Genomic DNA, 14653 nt, shown 5'->3' on the forward strand with positions numbered 1-14653 from the left:
GCTAATAATGATTTACCATTCGAGATTCAGAAGCTGCGCTGTAGAGTTAATTTTCATTCTCTGAGATTCACTGCCCGGATAGAGGAAATGGGTCGAAAACTTGTGAGGATTCTGAGGCAAAATGGTCCTTTCTTGGTCCTCCATCTTAGATATGAAATGGACATGCTATCGTTTTCTGGTTGCACTCGAGGGTGCAGCAACGAGGAGGTGGATGAACTGACGAGAATGAGGTAAAACCGTAAAAAGACATTCTTTTCATGTACTAGTACTCAAATTGTGATCTCTTATTGACCGGTGGAAAACCGATGACAACTAGACACGCTAATCCTTGGTGGAAGGAAAAAGCCATAGATTCTGAACTCAAAAGAAGAGAAGGTTTATGCCCTTTGACACCTGAAGAAGCTGCTTTAGTACTAACTGCACTCGGTATCGATCATAACGTTCAAATATACATAGCTGCTGGTGAAATTTACAGCCAAGAGAGGAGATTGAGACCTTTGGCAGCAGCATTTCGGAATCTAGTAAGTAACATTAGCCGGCTTTTCGCCTCCTTATATTGATATTCGCAAATACTTTTCTAGTAATATGGACAGTTCTCTTTAACATGCAGTTTGAATTTTGTACAACAGGTCAGAAAGGAGAAATTGCTAGAGCCTTCGGAGTTGCAGTTCTTCCAGAACCACTCATCTCAGATGGCAGCTCTCGATTATCTCATCTCGTTGGAGAGTGATATCTTTGTTCCCACATATGATGGGAATATGGCTAAAGTTGTTGAAGGACACCGCAGGTACTCTATACTCATATAGAATGTGTCATTTTTCATATCATTGTGACTGAAGTTGTTAGTTTGGTGTAATCCAAAAATCTTTCAGATATCTAGGTTTCAAGAAGACCATTCTACTGGACAGAAAAGTTTTGGTCGATTTGATCGATCAATACGAAAATGGATCATTGAGCTGGGACGAGTTTTCATCGACTATAAAGGAAGTTCATGCAAATCGTACGGGGTGTCCGACGAGTCGAGTTGTGATTTCAGCTAAACCAAAGGTAGAAGATTACTTTTACTCCAACCCACAAGAATGTTTGTAGCCAATGGATGAAGCACCGAGAAGTTGGTGATTCTTACAATGTTCCTTTGAACATATATAACTCATGTATGCATATTCTTACTTGTACAGCTTTAAATCAAAAACTAAGAATGATACAGATCTTTGAAAAGCAATTAAGAATTCTCAGGAAGTCCAAGCAAACTTGCACGTGACACTTTTGCGTAGCTGAGACTTTATGTAACTATTCACTACTAACGGTCAACGGAGATGATAAAGATTGGCCTGTATGGTAGTAATCTTACTGTCACATGAAGGGGTGATAATCTCCCTTTTTAATGAAAGGATGTTAGGGCAGAAAGTGAAATTTAAGATGGGACTAAGCATCACACTTCGTTGACAAGCGATCTTATTTTAGCTGGTATGAAGTACAATTACATAATCGATTTAAAATTCAAATAAATAAAAATAAGCAATTGATAAGTGAATAAAATTTGTTGGTTCCACGATACTTTGTATATAAAAAAAGTGATTTGATCAATTATCAATTGATAAGTGAATAAAATTAGTTGGTTCCACGATACTTTGTATATCAAAAAAGTGATTTGATCAATTATAAACCAGTTATAAAATGAAGCCAAACAAGGGCACTTCATATACAAGGTTTATAAATCGTGTTCTAAAGAGCTCTAGGCATGGAATATGCTACTTTTACGCTCTTAATGTACGTATGGACTAATTTCTCTAGACGTTTCTTAGGCTCCAGTCCACAAGTTGGCCAACAAAACCCATTAAACAATCTGGACTACGTAGTAACCCAAATTTTATACATGGGCCTAAATTAAATCCAATCAGGTCTCACTGCTTGTCAAATTGTGTCTCACGATACGAGTGAAGCTACTTAGCAACATTGGTATTAAAACCCTAGTCTATGTGACGTTAAATAGAAGAAATAATTAAATGAATCATTTAATTCTATATTTCATTAAACCTATCTCTTTGCACCGTCCCGATTAAATTGAAGCCAATAAGGTCTCATTGCCTGTCAAACTGTGTCACACAATAAGAGTGAAGATATACCACTGGTGTTAAAACACCAATTTAGGTGATATTAATGTGATATTAATGGAAGAAATAATTAAATGAATCATTTAATTCTATAGTTCATTAAATCTATCACTTAACACCATTCAGATTGGTGCTGTAGTATCAATGATGTTAAATAGCTCATAATTCTTAAAACTCATACAGTATAAGATCTTAAAATTGGGCCCTACAGTCATTGATTTTTTATTTTTTAAATCTCATAAGAGTTACTGAATTTTAATTTGTATCAATATCAATTTGATAGCTAAATTTATATTTAGTTTCAATTAGGTAACTGAACTTCAATTTAGTTTTAAATTTTACTATCTCGTCACTTGTTGTCTCCCAAATTAATAAAATGTTAAATTGACTGAGAGCAATACCAACTCACCACCACGCTGCATCATAAAAACGTTACAAAAATACATTTTAATCTGTTAATCTATATAATTGCAAAAACCTTCATTTTATTCTTTTCATTTCTAAAGTGGCATACATGAGACATTTTGTTATTTGATCAATAAAAAACTATCACATCAATGTATCAAATAACAAACTATCACATATATGTCACGTAAAACGATTATCGATAGTATTTACTATGAATAACATTATTCTAATATATACTATTAACATTCTTATCAACTCTTATGTATTAAAATTACATCAAAATGCAGTAGAAATATGAAAACAGAATATACTAATTAAGTGACAGATTTTTTTTATTCCCATTGCTTGGTACATTTTAGGGTATGTTTCCATTTTTTGGTTAGAATTCATTTTAAAATAGTAGATCGACAAGAATCTTTGATTAAAAAATAAGAAAAATTTTGAATTTGCGTCTAACATTATTTTATTAAAAATGCATAATTGAAAAGAAGATAATCAAACAAGGGCTTTGAAAAAGTTCTAAGATTAAAACACTTGCGAAATGATTATAATTTAAATCACTTCGGATCATTTTTTTTTTTTTAATCCATATACTTCATAGAAATCACAATTATGATCATCATATTTCGTATGATCCAGATCTTATAATCACATAAATTTAGTTTCTCACTTAACCAAACATCCATGGGTGAAGTAATGTATGGCTTTGCTAAAAATTAAAAATCTGTCTTATTTATTTATTTATTTATTTATTTTTGACTGCAAATGAAAATGTGACGAGTGTGTATCTGTTTAAATTCCTGTCATTGAGCCTCTTTGTAGCAAAATTGTTGTCCAATACATAATGTATCACAACTCCATTGAACAGTAAAAGAATGACCCATTGTCACCTAACCTGTAAGAAATCTCTACTACTGATAGATGACATTATTCATATTGCATTTGACTCTATTCATATTCAAGTTATGCCTATCTGTCCTCTAAAAAAGCTTCTCTTTGCACACCATTTCTGATCTTTCGTGCACCGGAAAAGAAAAAAGCAATGGAGAAATTTATAATTCTGATTATGATGTTGATGTTGATGTTGTTGTTGTTGTATATATCTTCAGGGAATTCTGATTCTCCTGCTGCTCCTGCATTATACATTTTTGGCGATTCTTTGTTCAATAGTGGGAATAATAATTTTTTACCAACTCTATCCAAGGCGAATTTTCCGCCCTACGGTGTAGATTTTAACGGAGGAGCCACCGGAAGATTTACGAACAGAAAAATATTTCCTGATTTAGTTGGTAGCGTTTCAGGCCATCAGCCATGCCTATTTTATTAATTTTTTTTCAATGAGTTAGCATATATTTCTAATACATTTTTTTGACTTTTCCATCTGAGTTTCTTGGATTGCCATATTCACCTCCATACCTGAGTATAAGAGGATCACCAGAGTTGACAGGGCTGAATTTTGCACCAGCATCCAGTGGCATTCTTCCTGAGACTGGAAATTCAACTGTAGGAAATTACTTCTTTTTTTTTCCCTATACATTGGTTATAATGTAATCTAATTTTATTTGAATTGTTGCAGGGTAAATGCCTGAATTTCGTTGAGCAAATTGACTTATTTAACCATACGGTTGAACTGGAATTGCCCAAGCACTACAAAACCTCATCCGAAGTTTCAAATTATTTGTCAAAATCAGTGTTTGTTATTACTATTGGCAGCAATGACTACCTCGACTATATTAAACCACAGTTATTAACACCAAAACGCCGTTATGATCCTCAATCATTTGCCAAACGTCTCATAGAGGATTTATCCCAACAATTTCAGGTACGGCCCCATAAATATTGATAGACCTATGCAGGTCGTGGTCCTCTACAATCGAGCCCCTCAAATGTCAATCCGAGCATGGCCCACAACACAATCCTTAAATACGCATATACATCTCTTGACACGATCCGTCCCGACTCAACCTAATTGACTCGACACGTGTCATGCGCCGATGGTAGATGCCAGCTAAATGCCGAACCCACCACCAAGGCAAACTTGACCTCATTTGACTGTGCTAAATTTCTATTGAAATTTTGACAGAGTTTCCCCTTAAAAATGGACAAAACCAACCTGAAAAATCATCAAAACCTCAAATAGACATTCAAACCAAAAGTTTTGGAAACACCACTTCCACTAATACCACCACAACTAAAACAAATATAACAAATTTCGACTGAGTACTTCTACAACAACATCATGTTTACGTGCAAGCATTACATTAATTACAAACCATTCTACAAAGTGCATGACACCCCAAATATTAGACAAAATACGTAACAAACATGAGTCCCTCAACTATTTATTACATACTATGAAACGGTCTCTTTTGTTTCAGCAGGCTTTTCCAAGTATCTCAAAAATCAACGGTCTCCTGATAGGAAAAACATAACAAAAATATGAGTTTGTAACTCAGTGAGTGGATGATTTGCAAATAAGTAAACTTTTTCCATTTATGCATATTTTCTAAAAATTTTAACTTTATTAAATTCTTGAGAATTTCTGAATCTAGTAATGCCTTTAAAAACTAAACATGATTACATTATAAAATTCTTTGTTCTAACTTCTAGATAAGTATCTGTAAGGTATAACAATTATAAAGAATCTGATATTCATGAAAATCTATGAAATATTGCTACTACTCAATACTAAAAGTTGAAAGTTTTATTCTGAAAACTGAATTAACTGAATTCCATAATCTGAAATCTGAGAACTGAATAAATACTGAAAAATCACACCAAAAAGAGTACCCGATGAATAGCCTTACACATGTACAGAGTAATCTCGATGTACAAGGCAAGCCATTCAAATCTGATAATCTAATAGCTGATAATCTGATAATCTCGTCATACATACGCAGAGCTGCCCCAAAGGCTAATTACCCTAGTACACGGCCCAAAGCCTATGTGTGTACAAGAGTGGGTCCCAAAGACCTCTGATAATCTGGTCATACACTATGGAAACATATTCACGATAGTGCAGAATGGGTAAAATCACTATAACTAGTCATACACTGTTGGAACACATTCACATCGATGCAAACTGGGGTAAAATCACTTGGGTACTTTCTGATGATTTTAAGAAATAACTTTAAGTATACTGAAACATGTAATAAGAATATAACATGCTACTAAAATAATTTAACTAACCTGAATTTAACTTAAAAAGCAATTGATAATAAAATCCATTTTATTCTGAAAATCATGCTATGAAGTCAACTTTAAAAAATAAATAACTTAAAATTAAAAGAAGACTTATTTCTGAAAAATAATTTTTATCCACTCACAAGGTAAGAGCTACAAGCTAGATTGCCTGATATACGTTTTCAATTTCCTCGTCACCACCTGAAATACGATATTAATAACCAATTTATCCTCTATCTAATCAAGAAACCTTAATATCTAATAATAGAACTTAATTTAAATTCTCGTGACACTTGAATAAATTTTCAAATTTTCCTTTATTAATTGGAGCTAATCACACTTTATAATCCCTTGACTAATAACTAATTATCAACATAACCTTCTTTCCAAGTTTAAAACTAATTTTACTCTCCAATCAAGTGAAACTAGTAACCATAATTCCACCCATTTAATATACATTTTGTTTCATAAAATCAACTCCCCAATGAAATATTCCATTTATATAATCATTTCCACAAATAATCCATGCTCAATCATCAAATTTAAAAACTAGGGTTTGCCCAAAAAAATTAATATCTCCTTACCTTAGTGTAGATAGAAATTCAAGAATCAATAACTTGAGCTCCAAGTAGTATTCCTCTCAAAAATCTGAAAATTTTCGAGCCAAAATAAAACCCCAGAATTTAACATAAAATATATCTACCTCTTGAAGAAAATAAAAAGAGAGGAAAAATGGAAATGAACCTTGAACTACCTCTTTCCTTTCTCTCTTCTTCCTTTTTTCCTTCTTCTTCTTCTTTTTCTTCCCTCTTTTCTTTCCCTCTTTTCTTCTTCTCTGCCGGTTCTTTCTTTCTTCTAGTGTGTGTGTGTGTGATTCATGAGAGAAAAAGTGATGGTCAAAGGCATTAAAAACCCACTAACTCCAATTTGCAAGAAAAGTCCCTCTTCTCTAATATGAGCTAACATTTAAATCCTAAACTTCCCAAAAATATATAAGTAAATTTTCAACTTCCAATTGTATCCAATATAACCCTCATATATTATCAATTGCAAAATAAACCCCAATAAAATATTTTAGTCAATTCAAGTCCTAATAAAATCATTTATTTCATTTAAGTCCCTATGTGACTTTGACTTTGAAAATTCAACTCTTGACTTTTGACTAAATAATGTGGGTAGTAACATCTCTCCTCTATCCAAAAAACAACAAACATAAGAGTATAAGTATTTGTTTTGAGTGCAGAGACTGTACAAAATAGGAGCCAGGAAAATAATAATGTTTGAAATTGGACCTACTGGATGCATTCCATCAGTTACAAGGAAATTTAAGCCCAGTGGACGATGCGTGGAGAAGATTAACCAGCTCGCAATGATCTTTAACAACCAGCTACCACCTTGCTTAAGAATTTGACATCAACCTTGCAAGACTCGGAATTTATACTTGGTCGAATTCATATGCTTAGCTATGATGCCGTCATAAATCCATCTAATTATGGTAACCAATTCTATTGTCACACAGAGAAGTTAGTACAAATTATCAAATTGTCGTAAAAAAATTATTTGCTATTTACAGGTTTAAAAGACTCGAGTAATCCATGCTGCATTACATGGGCCAATGGGACATCAGTCTGCATTCCATTACTGCCGGCTTGCCAGGACCCGGACGAACACTACTTCTGGGATGGCTTTCATGTAACAGAAGCTGTGTATAAGGTCGTTGGAACCCGTTGTACCAATGGTACTTATGTTTGCATTCCTAAAAACATTAAAGACCTCGTACAGATTTGAAAGAACGTGTGCTAGGAAAAGAACATTCTTGTTCAAAGCCATTGAAGTTCCATTAAAGAGCATTCCTGGCCCACCAACCGAAACTGATTGTTTCTTCGTCACGATCAGCTATAGCTAAAGTTCCATTAAAGAGCATTTCTAGAAACATAAAGAAAGTGTTCATACTTGAGAAGTTAAATGATCGAAAAAAAAAGGCTTAAAGAGTTGTATAGTGTACATTGTACAAAGTTAACGAGTTTCTAGTCGATGAGTTTTAAGTAAAGAGTACACAAACACAATCATATAACAAAATACAGTTGTTACTGTCAGGTGACTTCACTTGTGGGGCAAAATTGTAAAGTCTAAACCTATACAAGTACGTTATTCGTAATCCGTTCTTAATCTGTCGGCTCGTGATTATGAATTGGTGGCTTCCGGCTAGGCCTATCTGCACCCTTATAGTCCTTGCGCATCAGGTTTACAACCTCGTCTGCTGCATCAAGAAATGCACGTGAATCATCTTTTTCGCGAGTCTTGTGATTATTTTTGTGAAACACGTTTTCATTTCCAGTGTTGGGATCACTTGGAGCCCCTATGCCTTCAGATTTCTGTCTCTTTTGCTTGAATATTTCATCAGTGTTCTTCTGGTAAGTAGGTCTATTTTTCCCTGTAGCAGAGTACAGAAAAATATTTATCGTCGTGGACTAAAACCTGTCGGCAGATTTGATTCATTTTAAATTAACGTATTCAGAATAAGAAGGCTCGATATGTATACCTGAAACGCTTAATGGTTTTTCGTGTCCTTGCTCTTTCTCGACCTCGCGCATGGGCGATTCTTTTAACAGAAATTTTCTTCCTCCTATATTTTTTCTTCCAGTAACTTCTAAAGGAGCAGTAAAAGTATCCTCATGAACATCCTGCATTAATTATTTTCAACAATTATTATTACCACTTGTAAGTACACTTACAAAAATCAACTAAGGAATAATAAGAAACTTACATGGTGAAGAGACACATATTCTCCTGTTCCTTCATTTCCATTTGCAGCAGGGCTATGCAGGGCAAGCAAAATGAAGATAAAACACCGTATTAATCCTGCAAAATTTACAGATGCCATTTGTCCGAAATTTGTTGTTCTTGAAAATTATTTTTGTTCACCAACTGAAAGGGAGAAGCAGAGAGTACACATTATGGGTTTTTATAGAGTTCAAAGTTCAAACCTGAGTCAAAGCTAGAGTCCCAATAACTGCTTTTTCCTTATATATTATGAAAAATAGCAGCACACTGCATTAAAGAAACAAGGGCGGTGTTTATAAGACAAGCTGGTTGACCGTACTATGTCTAAAAGAAAATTTTATATAGTCGACTTCAAATTTATTGGGAATAAGACTAACGATTATACCTACTATTCCACAAAATGTATTGGCTCATATACATAAGCTGTACTTGCCTATAATTCAGTAGAGCTATACATGCCTATAATTCAGTAGAGCTTTACGTGCCTATAATTCAGTCTGAAGAGTATTCTAAACATCTTTTCAACTCAATCTGAACTTGAAAATAATTTATTATTTCTGTGTAAGATTTGGTTGTTAAATTTATGTGAAAATGCAGCTTTGTCTAAGTTTTAATTCAAATGACAGTAAGGACAGGGTTCTAAAATATTTCCGGGGTGAGTTTGAATTTGCAGATTACAAGGTAGAAACATTAGCAGCATCAAATAAAGAGCTACTAGAACGTGGGTGGGTAACTTATTTTTCGTAGAATAATTACCACTTGCTCTTTTTACAGCTAACAAAACACTAAGGTAGGTTTAGCGTAATGAGGTTGAGACACGAGGACTTGTAACATGTTTCTTGTAATATCTTGGGAACTACGATACTTTGCTCTCAAAAATTTTACCTCCACAATACAAGTCGATCTTCGATGATTTGGATCGATAGCACAACCAATTTATAAGACAACTACATCATATCAAACACTCTATAGGATCTGTTTGATAGAATTCTAATTTTGCTTTTGTTTCTTATGAAAGAATTTTTAAAGAAGTTACAATAAACTACTTTTTCTATCAAAATGCATTTTCGAACAGTGATTTGACTCCTTTTCAATTATACATTCTTCAATAAAATAATATTACATACAAACTCAAAACTTTTTTCTTATTTTTTAACAATACATTTTCCATCGTAATAGCATTGCAAAATGCATTTTTAAAATAATTTTCTTTGAAAACTCTTCTAATCAGGCACGGTAATTTTAAAAAACTATCCAACATAATCAAAAACTATTTCTCACTATCAGAGATTCAGAAGTAACTTTTAAAGGCATCCCCATGTATTGGCATGAATTAATGTTTCTCCCGATCGTTTGATCGGTTAGTTTATGTGAAGCTCTAGGAATGGAAGGTGAGACTCGTGGATGAAATTACTGACCGATGACATGTCTCCCATACATGTCTCGGTAATCAAAATTCATGATATTATAATTTGATCTTCGGGACAGAAATATGCCACCACACCGTACGATTTTGCAAAATCAAGACAAGATTCCTGTTTTGATAACATTCATATTGTTTTCTTGTCTATAGGAACATGGAAAGACGGAAGAAACATACTACCATCTACTAAACGATTAATGCTATTTAACTTCACTGAAGCTGCAATTCCAGTCTAGGTGGCGCTAATGTGACATTAATTGATAGGTGAAATTAAATAACTCATTTATTTAACCTTTCATTTGACCTATCATCTAATGCCACCTACACTGAGGTTGCAATTCCAGTGAAATTACATAGCATTACTCCTACTAAATACATCCAATTTAGGACAATAAAACATGTATTCTGTGTTTCCGATTAGAAGGGACGCATTGTACAAGAGAATCAAACACATTTTCAATCACACATTTCATAAAATAACTTGTAACTTCCAACCACATTTCGTCAATTGTTATCAAAATTTACTAAACACTAATATTTAGTTAAACCAAACCGGTGTTGAATCTTATAACGATCATAGAGAAAATAAATAAATAAAAATAAAAGTAGGCAGCAGTGTTTATATACACATTTCAAGCCATCCAAATGGCCCCTTGGGAACCCGTCGATTGAGCGCCAAATTGAAATTCAAAATATTTTACATTTATTTCTAAAACAAACAAGAGTATCTAAACTAAATTGCACGTTATAAGTTAAAGATATTACAGAATTAATAATCAGATAAAAGGAATTAAGAGAAATGGATAGAAAAATATATACACCGGTAAGTGCCAAACCACAATGTTGCAGCATAACCATAATCACCATAAGCAGGGTTCTCGTGCGAGCTAAACCTTGTAATAAAGAATCTAAGGCTACATAAAACCCTTCTAAGTCCAAACTAACTCGAGCATGAAAAAATAACATCACGGCAAAGTAATAAAAGTTTGTAGTTAAATTAGTACGAGCAATTTACCAGATGCCCCAACTACCATTCAAGGACAAATGAAATGATATAGTTCTACACTTGGAGAGGGAAAACATATCAGCAGAAGGATTGTGCACAGAAAAAACACATAAACTCGGTATGTCAAGAAGAGATACTACATAACTGGATCAATGGCTCATTATGGCAGTTAAAGAAAAGAGGATCAGTCGTTACAGATCAGAGAATGGCAATTTATACTAGTATTCAAGTGCATAAGCTACGCAAAATCATTAGTTTCTACTAGTTGTGCTTGAGATGTTACCACAGGGCACAAGCCCATAATGCAGCCACATTTCATAAGTAATTCAGTACACAGAAGACTGCTCGTACCAACCAAAACCTGTAACAACCGGGAATTAAGAACTGAATCGAAGAGATATTATCAAAGCCCAGCTTCAAGAGCACTTGCATGATTCTGATTTCAGCTAGTAAACCTCAAGGAGGGAACAAGGTCGAATGTCAACCAAGTAGGTGAAGTTATAACATGACAATTTAGATAATCTTCATCAAGGATGCACAACAGCAAAAAAGGGTAGAAAGATATTGAAAGAAGAAAAATATAAACAAAATATCATGGCCACCCATAATCTCTCGATTACCAATTTCCTGAACCAGAAACCGAGAAATAAATTAATAAATCATGGAATCAAATCTCGGCTCATAGAAACAAACATGGCTGTTGTATGATTGAAGAGCACAACCAGCAATCCAAGACCACAGTTTTTTATCAACATCATATAGAAGACCTTTCCCCTGGTTCCAAGATGTGAAGCATATTAGATTATCCTGTCCAAAGCATTCGAATCTTTCTGCAGATAATCTAAGAAGAGCTCGAAAATACCGTAGAGGCATCCGACTTAACTCAACCCAGACAAATTTTGTATGATCCAATTCCCATATCCTCATACTATAAAGGCCAATTCTTCCAACTAGAAACAAACGTTTCTGAGTGCCTGCTACTAGATACCCATCCAACAAAGACCGCGGGAATTTTGCTGGTATGTGTTCCCATTGTCCTGTATCCAGCCGATACATCATCAAACCAAGTGGGGAAAGAGTTTCCAGATACAACCTTGAGTCACAATATGCCATCTTTGAGGTGCAGAGATTTACAGCAGGCATAGTTTGGTGAAGTGACCACTTATCAAGCTTTGAATCATATACTTCTGTGGGCAAAGAATTATCACCGTAAATATCACTGGTAGCTATAACTCTAAAAGACCGATCCTTCCGATCAACAACAAGAATTAATTGTCTTTGATGATTATAATGCATACTTGGCAAAGTCCTCCAAGTTTGTGTCAGGGGATTGCAAACTAAAGTTCTGAATGTCAACCCATCCAGCCCTGAGAAACATACGAGACCCCCTGAAGAACCAACCAACCAAAATGCCCATTGTGGTAAAAACGTAAAGGGTATCCTGAACCATTGTTTTAAAGGCATGCTGAAGACTGAACACTGAGGGGTATGCGAGTTTCTACAATATGTCAAAAGGCAAGGCCCATGAGAGGGCACTTGAGAATGAAACTTCAAAAAACTATTGTCTTGCAAAATCGAGTTCCACCTTTTACAAACAGAGCGGAGCCGGAAAATCATGAAAGGAGGAATCCTAGCTAAGATTTCATTCAATAAATCTTCTGGCAGCATGGCCCATATGTTATCTTCCATCTGGACATCAGGCTGTATGGCTTTACTAAACGTGGACACTGTCTCTTCATCTAAACCCCGTGGTTTAGTCTTAATCCCCTTCTGCCTAGAAGGGCTTGTATTCCTTGACCCCATCCGACCAAGCGGACTTGTATTCCTTGACCCACTGGCCCCAAAACCAGTGGCCTGCCGATGAAAATTTTCCTCTTCACGGAAAGAAACACTCCTCACCAATCCGAGATTTGACTCAGAAGATTCCCCCGTTTCAACCATGGTAACGATGCCAAAATTGTCACTACCACAATATCATAACTCAATCAAAAACCTGATGCAAACCCTAAGCACATTCATGACACGCCTGAAATGCCCAAAATGTCAGAATTTTTAAACTCGGTTTCAAATAAAAGCCTCGTATTGACCTAAGCTTGAATACCCAAGAATCGGATAACCCAATACTAAAATGCTAATTCAACGACCAAACCCAAAGCCCAATTCATGTAAAATAAACCAATAATCAAAAATTTCCAGTACAATTGCAGATTCTATAGTAAGTTAAAATACCATTTGCCAGACACTCTAAACTTAAAAAATCAATGGCATGCTAAGATTAAAAGTTCAGACTTCAAGATCGAATATTTAATCTCCCAGATCCAAGTTTAATTATTTAACGACGAAAACAGAACAACAGGAATAACAAGATTGAATAGTTGACGCAGAAAGACAAACACAAAAAAGGGAGATCTTTTTTAATTGAATCTGAGATGGGTTACCTTAAATGGGATTGTATAATCCGAATGTCAGAGCACAAGAATTAGACTTCTTCTGGTATGAAGACAATGTCAAATGAAGATAATTTTCTTTTGTTTTTATTTTTTTTCCCCCGGAACTCAAACCCTAACCTTTGGCCTCTCACTTCCCCGACTTACCTCTTCTTTGTTTTACTGTCAGAAACCCTTTTTGACTCGGTGTAGCTCGCGGTTTCGTCTCATTTTTTTGTCGTTATAGGGGTGAAATTTAAGGCGAAGGGTCAGAGAGGAGGTGCTTCTTGAAAGAATCACTTCAAAATTAATACAAGAAATTATTAGGGTGTGTTTGATTACATTTATTTTTCATGGAAAATATCAGTTTTCCATCCAAATTTTCACTTTGAGTGTTTGATTGCTATTTTTTTCCATGGAAAATATTTTCCAAATTTTGAAAATATGCCTAATTTTCCTTGTTTTTAAGGAAAATATTTTCCTTGGGTAGAGGTGGTTTTTATTTTCCACAAAAGATGGAAAATATTTTCTTTTCTAGGTAATATTTTCCATGTCATTAATGTTTTTTGCTTTTGTTTTCGTTCCGACCGTTAGACCGGTGCTCGAACCAAATTAGAACCAACTTTAAGCGTGCGTGGCTAATCTTAGTGGTTACTGATGCAACATAACTTTCAGTCCGGCCTGGAGTGCCGAAATTCCTGGCCACAGGCACTTTCATCTTGATTCGCAAGGTGGACACCTTTGTCTCAACATCAATCCATGGGTATGTTCCACTTCAACTCCGTGACCTAGTGTCAAGGACCGCAGCTTTACTTAGCCCCTTGACACTATCGCAGCCGCAGTTTGCCCAACTTCGGCCGCACATTGTAAATATTACTTCAAGTTTGAGTTGTAATTTTCGTTTCATTGTAATAGTTATTTTAATTGTAAAATAGCTCTGATATTGGTAAAAGATTAGTATGATTCCTCGTCTTTTAAACGTCTACTCCCGTCACTTGGGTTTTTGTTCAGAATGCTATTATAGGGGGTATTAGTCATTCAAAAATCTTTCAAGCTCACTGGTGTCCGCCCCCTGCACCAGCATTTGTAATTTTCTGCTTTCATCAATTGTAATGTTCAGTTTTCAGCAATCAATGTTCAATTTACTTTCAATGTATTCAAATTCTCAATTGTAAGCTTTCTACAAAATTGCAATCAAATTTTCTTTCGTCCCGACGCGACCGAGAAAAGGCGGAAGGTAGTCTAGCGGAGCAGACTACTGCCGCACGGTGTCCCTTTCTGTGCCAAGAAGAAAGGCACCCCGTGAAAC

General features: G+C 34.9%; 4 protein-coding genes and 1 long non-coding RNA gene across 5 annotated transcripts; 2 read left to right on the forward strand and 3 right to left on the reverse strand.

Annotated features, from left to right (window-relative positions):
• Positions 1–6: 6 nt before the first annotated feature.
• Positions 7–1356, forward strand: LOC111366535 (O-fucosyltransferase 34-like; the record flags this gene model as incomplete). Its single annotated transcript, XM_022987272.1, has 4 exons — positions 7–230; positions 317–521; positions 630–787; positions 873–1356. Coding segments are annotated over 4 exons (804 nt in total), but the record flags the coding sequence as incomplete, so codon positions are not given.
• On the forward strand, positions 1097–4365 carry LOC111366907 (GDSL esterase/lipase 7-like). The gene is made up of 4 exons (XM_022987587.1): positions 1097–1154; positions 3632–3807; positions 3909–4025; positions 4099–4365. The coding sequence occupies exons 1-4, from the start codon at positions 1097–1099 to the stop codon at positions 4363–4365; spliced, it is 618 nt and encodes a 205-aa protein (XP_022843355.1).
• A 271-nt stretch (positions 4366–4636) lies between these two features.
• LOC111367886 lies at positions 4637–6512 on the reverse strand. The gene is made up of 4 exons (XR_002697906.1): positions 6460–6512; positions 6290–6353; positions 5849–5906; positions 4637–4936 (listed from the first exon to the last, which is right to left on the reverse strand). It is a non-coding gene; the product is annotated as an uncharacterized LOC111367886 (long non-coding RNA).
• Positions 6513–7682: 1170 nt separating this feature from the next.
• On the reverse strand, positions 7683–8616 carry LOC111366536. Its single transcript, XM_022987274.1, has 3 exons — positions 8473–8616; positions 8248–8389; positions 7683–8139 (listed from the first exon to the last, which is right to left on the reverse strand). The coding sequence occupies exons 1-3, from the start codon at positions 8587–8589 to the stop codon at positions 7871–7873; spliced, it is 528 nt and encodes a 175-aa protein (XP_022843042.1). The 5' UTR covers positions 8590–8616; the 3' UTR covers positions 7683–7870.
• A 2425-nt stretch (positions 8617–11041) lies between these two features.
• LOC111367887 (F-box/kelch-repeat protein At5g15710) lies at positions 11042–13638 on the reverse strand. Its single transcript, XM_022988978.1, has 2 exons — positions 13357–13638; positions 11042–12944 (listed from the first exon to the last, which is right to left on the reverse strand). Exon 2 carries the CDS (start codon positions 12857–12859, stop codon positions 11570–11572), a length of 1290 nt encoding a protein of 429 aa, XP_022844746.1. The 5' UTR covers positions 12860–12944; positions 13357–13638; the 3' UTR covers positions 11042–11569.
• Positions 13639–14653: the final 1015 nt, after the last annotated feature.

This window comes from Olea europaea, chromosome 18, assembly GCF_002742605.1.
Source record: "Olea europaea var. sylvestris chromosome 18, O_europaea_v1, whole genome shotgun sequence".
Lineage (NCBI taxonomy): Eukaryota > Viridiplantae > Streptophyta > Magnoliopsida > Lamiales > Oleaceae > Olea > Olea europaea.

Excerpts from the sequence above, each read along its gene's own strand:
- LOC111366907 (XM_022987587.1), top strand. The coding sequence starts at position 1,097 with ATGAAGCACCGAGAAGTTGGTGATTCTTACAATGTTCCTTTGAACATA. Across the intron at positions 1,155-3,631 it reads TTTGAACATATATAACTCAT|GGAATTCTGATTCTCCTGCT; the intron begins GTATGCATATTC and ends ATATATCTTCAG. Across the intron at positions 4,026-4,098 it reads CTGAGACTGGAAATTCAACT|GGTAAATGCCTGAATTTCGT; the intron begins GTAGGAAATTAC and ends GAATTGTTGCAG.
- LOC111366536 (XM_022987274.1), bottom strand. The coding sequence starts at position 8,589 with ATGGCATCTGTAAATTTTGCAGGATTAATACGGTGTTTTATCTTCATT. Across the intron at positions 8,390-8,472 it reads AATATGTGTCTCTTCACCAT|GATGTTCATGAGGATACTTT; the intron begins GTAAGTTTCTTA and ends TAATTAATGCAG. Across the intron at positions 8,140-8,247 it reads AAAACCATTAAGCGTTTCAG|GGAAAAATAGACCTACTTAC; the intron begins GTATACATATCG and ends ACTCTGCTACAG.
- LOC111367887 (XM_022988978.1), bottom strand. The coding sequence starts at position 12,859 with ATGGTTGAAACGGGGGAATCTTCTGAGTCAAATCTCGGATTGGTGAGG.